At 40.6% G+C, this 12118-nt stretch overlaps 1 protein-coding gene across 2 annotated transcripts in view; it reads right to left on the reverse strand.

Annotated features, from left to right (window-relative positions):
- The window catches only part of LOC136868694 (zinc finger protein 665), a 94355-nt gene that overhangs the window by 15264 nt on the left and 66973 nt on the right, over positions 1-12118 (reverse strand). For both annotated transcript variants that reach the window (XM_067144794.2, XM_067144793.2), the window contains 2 exons: positions 11892-12076; positions 3213-3349 (listed from right to left, as the gene is read on the reverse strand). In XM_067144794.2, coding sequence (XP_067000895.2) covers positions 3213-3349; positions 11892-12076 — 322 coding nt within the window. The remainder of the gene's footprint in view (positions 1-3212; positions 3350-11891; positions 12077-12118) is intronic.

Consider the following 12118-nt stretch of genomic DNA (forward strand, 5'->3'; position numbering starts at 1 on the left):
TACAATGTTACTTGACCTTTTCACTGAAGTAACTTGTTATTTTGTTCAGCTTACATTTCTGATTCATTATGAGATAAGCCAACATTTCTAAGCACTCACAACTTCGATCAAAATTTAACTGAAATTAAGTAACTGCTTTAGATTTTAAGAAATTCCTGATTCTTAGAATTTTTACCTGAAGAAATTTCATTAATGTACCAGGTCTCTCAAAATGTAAGCAGTCATGACTGCACACTAACCACCTTTAGCATAAAAGGCTAAAAATTAAATCAACAATGCTACAGAGCTGAAATTGAAACTACATATATTTGAATACACAACAGACTCAACTTATTGAACAAACTAGAGTATAGCAAGAATTACCTCATATTAAGTGAACAGCTCTTTAGAACTGAACACTGAAAGTGTTCACCAGCTGTATAAGCTATTTCCTTCTGACAGCAGCATTACAGATGATTTTGAAGTATTTGACTGAACAACTGTAAAAAACAAAAATGATCCCTCTCTTGTGCAACTTGCATCGAAGTTTCCCAATTTTGTAGAGAAAATTCACTAACTAGATACGGAATGGGGAATGTTGCAGAATATTGAAATGAATGATGATATAACGACTCTTCAGAATTTTGAATGATGGTATGCAGTTAAACAAGATGACAATTAAACAAAGTTTCCAAGACTATCTCACTTTATGCTCTCTTGGTAGTGTTTGGTTCATTCAACAGCACGAGTTGTTAATAGAATGAAAATTAAGGTGAAAAATAGACTAAGCAGTAGAATGATCTCAGAACTTCTTACGAAAAGATTATCATGTAAAAATGTGTATTATGCCTTTAAATGTCCGGTTCCATGGCTAAATTGTTAGCGTGCTGGCCTTTAGTCACAGGGGTCCTGGGTTCGATTCCCGGCAGGGTCGGGAATTTTAACCACCATCGGTTAATTTCGCTGGTATGGGGGCTGGGTATATGTGCCGTCTTCTTCATCATTTCATCCTCATCACGACACGCAGGTCGCCTACGGGCGTCAAATCAAAGGACCTGCACCAGGCGAGCCGAACATGTCCTCGGACACTCCCGGCACTAAAAGCCATACACCACTTCATTTCATGCCTTTAAACACAGAGTTGGTAAGCTATATAACGACAAAGAGACAGGGATGAAGACGATGAAGCATAGTGAATCAGGAGGAGGGTGAAAGAGGGTCTAGTAAGTAGAATGGTGAGCCAAAAAGGTATTTTGTACATTACAAGCTTATTTAAAATTGAATTAATCTTGCATTTAAAATATATTATGTATTACGATGTATACAGTGGACTCTCGATAATTTGCAGTAATTAATGCATGGACTTCCGCGAATTACCGAAAACAGCGAATTATCCTCAGTCATCAGTTAAAATATTGAAATGTATGAACAAACAAGAAAGTAATTATAACATTTTATGTTGCACTGCAAGACACAATAAAGGAAAATGAATATACAACAATAAATACTTGAGCTTTACAAAATGCATGTGGATTATACCAACAACAACAACTAACTTATTTTCAGTTTTTCACTAATGATAAACGTTTTATATTTCATTTTATGGCCACTCATATTGAAAACTAACACAATCACAGCTGAAAACTCTCATAACTAAATTTTCGAAAATTTAAAAAACTTCCAAAAGTTTATACCTACATTCACACTTTTCAACTACTGTAGGAGCAGGCTGTACTGTCTGCACATCCACCCTTCGCAACTAAGTTTAGAATAGGTCAGCGACCTTGGGGTGTAAGGTAGGTAGCTAGGATCTGAGTGGAAGTGCATTCCTGTCGTATTATCTCGGCTTCAAAGACAAGGAAATTTGTGCTGTAACACTTGTAACAACATGCTCTAATGTTTCCAAGCTTGCAGTATGCAAGTAGGCCTACTATAACACTAACGAAAATTTTTTCTCCATGCACTGTATCCCATTCCTTTAAACAACACAGAGATATTATTTTACTACATGTGATTAGTTGCTTTAAAAAAAAGAAAGCACTCAACAGAATTATCTGCACGCAAATTACCAGGAGTTTGCTGTATTATGTAGCCAGCCTGGTTTACACAGAAATAATTATTTTTAAATACCATACTTTACCTGGAGAAGGGATTTCTTATACATCTTTGAATCTTCCAAAATTTGACGGTTGATTGTCTAAAATTATATTTTCTAATCTTGTCACAACAGAGTATTTGGAGAAAGAACTTGCAAGCAAGAGGTCAAGAGGTTCACCAGAAAAGAGAGAGGTCAACCAAATGAAAGAGGACCTTGAAGCATGAGTGTTGAGTGGTTACAGATCCAAGAGAAAGAAGAAGTCTGCCTGGATAGAAAAAAGTACAGAGTACTCATTAACAGAACACTGGCAACTAGAGTCAGTTCATATGATCAAGATCACAATGATAGCACTTTCACTGATTAACAGCATATTGAGCATCTGTGGATTAATCCTACAGTCCCCTGTATGGTTAATACACATGCCCCATATTGTAGTTAAAGTCACTATCATTCTTCTTCTTCTTCTTCTTCTTATTTTTATTCTTTATTGGCCTTCTTCCCTGGGGTCTGCATTAATGTGAACTAAGCTCAGTTTTTTGGCCGGATGAACTTTCTGCCTTCCTGACGCCAATCATATGTGGAGAGATGTATTCACTATTGCATATTTCTGTGCTAGTTGCTAATGTGATGTGTTGTGTGTAGATGAAGATACAGTATATATTAAGACAATTACAAACACCCAGCCTCTGAGCTAGAGGAATTAACCAAGTGCAGCTAAAATCCCTGGCCCAGCTGGGAATCGAACCAACAGCCCTCTGAACCGAATGCCACTACACTCAACATTCAGCCAAGGAGCTGGAGTTAGAGTCACCACTATTAATCAATCAAAACACTAATCCAATAATTTTTCAAACCATTTTATTTTAAAGCACTATATGACAGTCAGAGAATGATAGTCAAATAACAATGTTTGTTGATTGTCCCTTCAATTTGTAATAAGGAGTTGAAATTTGTCTTGCAGGGGTGTCGAAGCCATCAAAACGGAGATGTCGCATTCAAATAACTTCAAATGCCACCGGCCTCAGCCAGGATTGAACCCGCAAACTTGGGAACAGGATGACAACAAATTACCGACTGCGTCACTTAGATTGGCAGAATTATAGTCCCTCTGTCTGATTAGCATTTTGCTACTTACCGGAAGTTCTTGAGCCGGAGGATACTGTAGAGTTTATCCTCTGCCTCAATGCAAGTATCAGCAAACTTCTGACACATATCCACTTTTTCCTTGCATGATGTACACAGCTGCTTAGGTAATGGGTCACTCTCTTGAACCTGCAAGCCGCAAATGATCAAGGGCAACTATGGTTGTAAGTAGAATGTAAATCATATATAAATCCATGGAGGTGCAGACAGGGAATATGAATAGTTTATGGGCACCACCTACTGCTGTATATTTAACAAGAAGTGACTGCTTCCACAGACGTTCACGATGGTACTGAAGAATTTAAGGCACTAGTATTAAATTAAAAATGTGTGGCTCTGTCAGTGCTAGGAATACGTAAGTTGCTCTTGCTTAAATTTTAATATTTGTGGTTGTCAACATCAACTCATTAATGCTAGATACAAGGGCTGTAATTAAATTAGTGGCAATATTTGATAGAACGCAATATTTAATGAACTAACAAGCACAATTGCATTACATTCCTTCAATGCAGTCACCTGTGAAGTCTATTACCTTTTGCCAAATGTTGGGAAGCCGTTGAGGACTGTTGGCAAGGCGTTCTCTGTTGATGACAGCAACAGAGCGCCCTACTGTGTAGAGTACAGATGCCACATCAGGAAATCTGCGGCCTTGGAGGGGTTCCTTCAACTTTGGAAACAGGTCGAAGCCACAAGGACTCATGTTGGGTGAGTACATAGGGTTCCAAGACCTCCCAATGCCACCGTTGCAATAAGAGCTTGACATTATTTGCGACATGACAACGGGCATAGGGTGATCATCTCGTATTTAACGTGGATATTTGAGCCGCATAACCAGAAATCAGGAATAGTAATCACTGTTTATGGTTTGTTCCTCAGGCACAGCATGCGTAAGAATAAAATCCTCGTAGTCGTATACCACAATTAGCATAAGCTTTACCCGACTGGGTTCCTGTCAAAATTTCTGTGGACGTGGCGAACCTGGGTGACCCCAGTCATTCAACTGATGCTTTAATTCAGGCTTGTAGGTTCGTGCTCATGTCTCATCAATAGCGACAATACTCATATGCTGCATAAATGCATCTCCTTTGCGATATCTGTCGAGCTGGATGCCAACCAGTGCATACCAATGCCATTTCTGTACATCGGAGAGTTGATGTGGAACCCAATGGGATACATTTTTCCTCACGTTAAGACATTTCGTAAGTATGTGCCACACCGTGTGATGACTGAGAACAACCTCTACGGATAATTCCCGAACAGTCCATCAATGGTCTACGGAAACGAGACCACTCACGATGACAGTCTCACTGCGCCTTGCACGAAACACCTTGACCCTCGTATGTTATGAATTTCATTATGGCCCATATTGACAATTGATCATTATCAAAGGGTAGAGATTAGATTGTTGTTATCTTTTATTAATAATGGTACTAGTTTCGACCTTATTATATTAATCTTCAGCCATGATCAAAACTGGAAAGAGCATGCTTACACCGAGTGACCAAAAGTCACGGAAAGGGGTGTCCCATTAGAATATGTACCGTGTATGACTCCTGAGCATTGCGGCTAGCTGCGGAGTAGCCAAGCAGTCTGTCACAGACACCAGTGTTATAAAGATGGCAACACATCGTGAGTTAACCAATTTTGAACGTGAGATGATCATCGGCGCATGGCGCATGGGTCATAGCATTGCTGAGATTACACGCGAATTTGGGTTTCTGAGGTCAATCGTGTCAAGGGTGGATCTTCAATATCGCAGAGAGAATGTTACCACCCGGATAAACCACCGCACGAGAAGACCATGAGTGTTTAACGAACGGACATCACATCGCCTCAGCAGAACCATACTGGGTGCTCATCGGCCAACTGTGAGTCAGATCACCACCCAGTTGAATGTTGGAAGTCAGGAACCCATTTATACCAGGACTGTAAGGAGGCAACTGCACCGCATAGACTTCACCAGCTCACAGAGGAGCAACTCGTTATTAACATCACGTTCAGTGTCTTTCCATGACTTTTGGCGACTCAGTGTATATAAGAACACCAATAAAATATGAACAAGTTAGAAGGTCTTAATAATTGAGTGACTCCACTTTTACAATACAGTACAATGTTTTTCCTTCCTATTTAATTTTAAAAAAAGGGACATGTATGTTTCTTAATTTGTATTACATAAAGTTGAAAACACACGTAAGCCCTATCCAAACTAACGTTATACACATCTCTGAAATCAAATGGGGTAATGCTATCTTGCCTTCATTGGTAACTAGAGTCTTAATCTAAATCAGTTTGCATGAAATGTCAGACTACACATTTAAAAAATGAAATTAAAATAACACATTAAAACTGTTGTTACTGGTGTCCGTGCTGAAAGCACATAAACTATGAGGAGGGTGTGGATATTCATTTCACACTGAATTCTAACACACATCATTTCATCAGATGGAAGGGTCACTTATTCATGTTGTGAATGTTCTCTTTAATGCCATATAAACTATTACTAGTACATTTTGTTCGTTAAGGCATAATTTGTGAATCAAATGGGTCAACAACATACATAAATGATGAATTATCAGCACCAAAATCAATTCAAGACTCAAGAATACTTGTTAATAAGGACATTGGCATAGTTCAACAACACCAGTAACAACAGTTTTAATATGTTATTTTAATTCCATTTGTAAATTTGTAGTCTGACATTTCAACCACACTGTTTTAGATTAAGATTCTAGTTACCAATGAAGACAAGATATCATTACCCCATTGGACTTCAGAGATGTGTGTAACAATATCAGTTTGGATAGGGCTTATGTGTGTTCTCAACTTTATGTAATACAAATTACGAAATACCGGTTGTAATATTTTATTGGTGTTCTTATATATGCATGCTATTTCCAATTTTGATCATGGCTGAAGATGGCCTAATATAATAAGGTCGAAACTAGTAACAATATTAATTAAAGATAACAACATCAATCTAATTTGCATTGAATAGGTGGACCTTTCTCTACCCTTTGATAGTACGCCTTGACCCATCGTGCAACCGTCCTATATCATAATGCATTCTTGTCACAGGATTCACGCAATCCTCGACTAAATTCTGATATATTTTTGCCACAGGCAACTTCGATTTTAATCCATGAACGCTGATCACCACTTTAGAGCAGTAAAATCAACACTCTTCACTTCAATGCCACACAGCAACAGCACTCCCAACTGGATGCCCGTCAAATGAACACAACACGTCGACAACAGCGCCACCTGACCGCACATGTGAGTGTTTGGACTACGTTGCCACTGCTTTATTTACAGCACTCATATTAAAATCAAAGTTATAAATTAAAAGAACAATCATTAAAAATTGTTAATTCTGATAATAATCTTTGTAGTAAAGTAATTCTCTGAAGAAGGGCTGATGAGGGGACCCAGAGATCCATTGCAGCGGTTACCTGATACCAAAAATACCCCGGTCCCACTACACCAGGTATAGATCTGAAAACCTGAGTATCAGTGATACATATAATACAGTCAAACCTCGAACCCCCTTTACTCAAATGTTGAGTATCTCGAAATAACTTGATCTTCTCAGCTGTGTGTCCTATTCTTCATGTATATTTATTTCTCATTACTTGAAATTCGGTTACACAAATTTCTCAATTTCTCGAAGCAAACGTTTCCTCCCTTGAAGTGAAAAATACTCCGTAACTCAAATTTTGTACAACATTCACTGTGCAATATGGTATTTGTGGTTTCAGAGGAACAATTAACAAGTGGAAAAAGGGGTTACAGTTATGGTGGGACCTAATATGACGGAAACCGAAAAAATAAAAACTTCTAATGATCAAAAAATGTTTCTCGAGTATAAATTCATTATCGGTCACGCACGAAAGCAACCCCTAAAGTCGCGGAATTCTGAGAGGAATCAGAGGAGCTGTTAATGGACATTAATCTACTACAGTCAATAACGATGCTGAGTAAATCATGGGCTGATGTGAAACATGAAACAATATTGTAATCTGCTTCCGCAGAGCAGGATTTTTGAAAGGTGACCCAGGAACTTCAGAACACTAAGAGGAGGAGGTCACTCTTATTCCAGAAGAATGGTAGAGTATCAGCAGCTTGTTAACTGCAAAGCTGATTTTGAGGCTTTCATAAATGTGAACTCTGACGTTATAGTGGCTGAGCCTCCTACAGATACCGTCAACGTTGCTGCCGAGCAAGAAGAAGGAGAAGAGGAGTTGGAGCTGCTTTCTCCTGTACCGTCAGCAAACCAGGTGTTAAATGAAGAGGCTATTCTTCGATCCTACATACAGAGGCAGTCAAATGTAAATGACAGAGTTTTCACAGCAATAAATGTTGTTGAAAAGTATGCGGAAGAAAAGGAGGTTTAACAGTAAAAAATAGAGGAGATTAACGGATTTTTTCCAAAGGTGTTAACAGATGTATATGTCTTGTTTCATTACTGTATGAACTGTATCCTGGCTTCTGAAAAGTTACTAGAATAAGGGTTATAATTAAAGTAATGCCATAAAATAGAGTTTGTTTGTATATTTTCAAATACTGTTAAAAATAATGTATTCAGAATAAGCCCGTAGATACATAAGATTCAAATATGTGCTATACATGCTCAAAAACAGTATTCTCTGTATCTCGAAATTTCTATAACTCGAAATAAAATTTAGCTCCCAAGGTGATTCGAGATATTGAGGTTCCACTGGAGTATCATTGTTTGTTTGCATTCCCGGTGATACACTTGATTTCCTTTCCCCCTGTGAGACTGTTTCTCAGCTCCGCCACCTTTCTCTTGATAAACGTAGGTAGCTCTCTGTGTCCAGATAGTCAGTTTACTTCTTCTATTTTATATTGAGGGTCACACTTTTTCTTATTTTTGTGAGCTATAAAGAAAATATATGTATATTTTCTCTAAAAATAAAATTAGTTTGTTTACAGTCTGTTTAGAAATAGTCAGCTAAAATTTTCAACAGATTCGCCCACTAGTTGGAATATAAAAATGTTTTGTCCCATTATGCCTTATATTTTTAAAATAAAAAGGTATAACATGTGACCATTGTGTTTTAGGCCTAAATAATATTTTTTTGAAGACTAAATAATAGTCTAGGACTAACTCATATGAAAGGGGGCATATTTCCCCATAAGGATATTTGACCCTTTCAATTTGGTGATATATAGGAGAAAATTATAAGCAAATTCTTTTACATTGGTATTCACATGCCATTTTTATCACTGCCATTACATAATATGCAATTTATTTTAGAACACCAACTATACTCATTTACTTTTCGAGTTAGTACTGTTACATGCCAGACCCGTGGTAGCACCTTTCCGTACTTCCAGGAAGGGGCTGGTAACTCAGACGACCTGAGATCTCCCAGCCGGCTTGTGAGGTGGGGCCGGCCTTTCCATGTATTGTTCTCAATCGGCCGGCTTACCTGTGAGTTTCTTGGAGATTCAACAGGAATGTTCTGCCTCTAGTGACATCACGAAATTTCTGGGTCAAATTACGCGAGCTATAAAAAGGGAGGCTAGCCACGGACAGTCAGTCAGTGTTGGACGCCGTGTGAGACTCAGTGTGTTGGGGGTTTCGGTGGCTAGGCTGAGGGCAACAGAGGTGTTGGCTGTCGCTAGTATCCCACCAAGGTCTGAACCAGGAGCTGTTGTTGTGGTGTCGGAGAGACCAGTGAGTGCGTGAACTGGAGATGACAGAACGTAAGACTGTACTGTGTGTTTGTGTAATTCTGTGGACGGAGGATCACTGTGAGCCAGCGACGAAACCTGCTATCGTGAGTGGGAGGATAAATGGACCTGTGTTAAGGTTCGCTGTTGTGAGTATCGTCCTGCTGTTGAATACCGTTGAGTTGTTTAGTTGTTCGCTGCATGAGACTGTGTGAAGTAATGGACTATCTGTGGAGTCAAACCAACGAACAGCTGTCGTGTGTTGTGCAGCCAGTGACACTGTGTTCAAATCCAGCGGTCTACACACACCTGCTGTACGAGTTGACAGGACTAGGGAAAGTGAAAGTAAGGATTATAGCCATCCCCAGGTAATTCCAACTGGCCGGGACTTCCTGGTGTGTGTAAAGAAGAGAGATTTGTAAACAGACTTGTGTGGCTATTCATAACTGGTCAGAATTGTGTGTATTGAAATATACGCGCACGCGCGCGTGTATGTGTGTGTGTGCACAGTTATTAGGTCATCCTGAAATAAATTAGAGTAATGAAACAAACGGAGTTTTATTCATAACAAAATGGTGTCAGAAATTAGAATAGACGCCAAGTGTGATGCATCATTGTAATCAGCGTGAATCAGCAGACCACATACTGCAGGTTTCGACCGCCATCGGGAACATTCCAGAATGTCGGTGTATAGTGAAAGCACGCTTATATAAATCGCTTTTTCATCTTTTGTTAATTACTGCATGCCAGTTGAGACCAGAGGCCACATGAAAATGGAGGCACAGTTAAATGCGCTCTTCGATATGATGAAGAAGATGGAGGAGAAGATGGAAGATAATCAAAAGAAAATCAAAAGAAGTTGGGGGAGAAGATGGAAGAAAATCAAAAGATGGAGAGAAAGAGAGAAGAAGAAGGCCTGAAAATGACGATGGAGAAGTTGGAAGAAGGGTATAAGAAGATGGAAGAAAGACAGGAGAGGATAGTTGAAAGCCAGAAGAGGATGATAAAGGAAATAAAAAACGGCCAGAAGAAGTTGGAAGACGACGATCAAGAGAAGGCAGAAGGTGGTCAGAAGAGGATGAAAGACAGTCAGAAGATGCTGGAAGACGGCCAGAAGATGCTGGAAAACAGCCGAAAGAAGACTGAAGACGACCAGAATAAGATGGAAGATGACCAGGAGAAGACAGGGGATGGCCAGAAGAAGATGGGTGTCGGACAGAGAAATGTTGAGGAGGATCCACCCGAGATAAAACATGTTCCACAGGTTGACGCTCTGTCCCATAGACCTTGTCCAGAAGACTGCAAGTTCTGTTCCAGGAGGGAGGCCAAGCACGAAGTTTCCTGCCGAGTGATCACCGCGGGGTTCGAAGGAAACTGGAGCCGTGACGCCGGGATTGAAATGCAGAGGGAGGGAGATTGGCACCTTCCCCTGGTCCCCCTAGCTTATCAGTCCGCAGTGTGCAAGGCCACGAGATCTACTCCAGCAAGGACGCCGTGTGAAAGAGAGCAGTGCCTTCCGATGGATCTAGGGTTCGGGCCTATCTGAGGACCATCCTGCCCCTATCGATAGGTACTGCCTGGATCTGACAAGGAGACATGCCAGCCCCATGGTAACCTCTACCGCTACTTCCAGGAAGGGGCTGGTGACTCAGACGACCCGGGATCTCTCAACCAGCTTGTGGGGTGGGGCCAGCCTTTCCGTGTACTGTTCTCGTCGGCTGGCTTACCTGTGAGTTTCTTGGAGATTCAACGGGAATGTTCTGTCTCTAGTGACATCGCGAAATTTCTGGGTCAAATCACGCGAGCTATAAAAAGGGAGGCTAGCCGTGGACAGTCAGTTAGTGTGTTGGATTCGGAGTCAGTGTTGGACTCCGTGTGAGACTCAGTGTGTTGGAGTTTGGTGGCTAGGCTCAGGGCAACAGAGGTGTTGGCTGTCGCTAGTGTCCTACTGAGGTCTGAACCAGGAGCTGTTGTTGTGGTGTCAGAGAGACCAGTGAGTGCGTGAACTGGAGACGACAGATCAATATATGTTCTAGTCAGTCTCAGTTTGCTGAATTACACTACTACTATATAATAAAAATCTTCCGGGCTATTATGCTGTGGTCCACTCCTCTCATTTCGTCCAGACGTTTCAACTACTGCTGCTGTAGTCATCTTCTGTGGTGTCATGTAGGGGCTCTCTCCTGTACCCTGCTGGCGACTGCGTTGGTTGCTTTGGAGGCAGCTGTGTTTATATGCGAATGTGCGGCCTCCAATTGGTTCACGCCATGCAATCTGACGTCTGATTGAATATCTGAAAGCATGACCTCCGATTGGGTCGTGCCGAGCAGTCTGACGTTTGGTTGGGTCTCTGAGCACAGGACCTCTGATTGGTTTGCACTGTGCAGTCTGTCATCAGGTTGAATATATGAGGGCATGAATTCTGATTGGGTTGCGCCGAGCAGTCTGCCGTCAGATTGTATCTCGGAGTGCACGACCTCCGACTGGGTCGTGCCGAGCAATGGATCCTGTGGTTGGTTGACTGTGATGTCCCTGATCTTAGTTACCTTCGGCCGTAAGTTATGTAAGGGGATGTACCAGGCCTTGCTACTACTACTACTACTACTACTACTTTTTCATCTTCTTATCCTAATTACTTACGGTTGGAACTATGTGTAGATTAAGCACAGTTTTATGACCAAATGCCTTTCCTGATGCAACCCTATACAGAGAGAAGTATTCAGTATTCACTATTGACTATTGCATGTTTCTGTAGTGGTTGGTAGCGTGATATGTTGTTTGTAAATGAATATGTGTATCAAAAGGAACTAAACACAGAGTCCCTAAACTAGAGCAATAATCAGCCCAGCCAGGAATTGAACCCGAGGACCTCTAAGCTGTAGGCCATTATGCTGACCATTCAGTCAAGGAGCCAGACTGCTGAACTACACACTGACCTTACATATAACCTAAAATAAGAAAGTAGTAATCAACTTACCATGACAGGGAGAATTGTGTTGATTTTGTTGGCAAGACCAAGCTTGAAGCCCTCAGCAGAGAAAATGTACACAGCATCGTCAACAGCATTAGCACACAAACGACACAACTGTATATCACACCACATGGAAAGATCATCTTCGTTAGGATCTTCTGGTTCAGATTTAATAATCAACTCTTCTTCATCTAAAAATATACACACACAATTTAAGCAAGTGAGTATTTCTT

Source organism: Anabrus simplex, chromosome 1 (genome assembly GCF_040414725.1).
Source record: "Anabrus simplex isolate iqAnaSimp1 chromosome 1, ASM4041472v1, whole genome shotgun sequence".
Taxonomy (NCBI): Eukaryota; Metazoa; Arthropoda; class Insecta; order Orthoptera; family Tettigoniidae; genus Anabrus; species Anabrus simplex.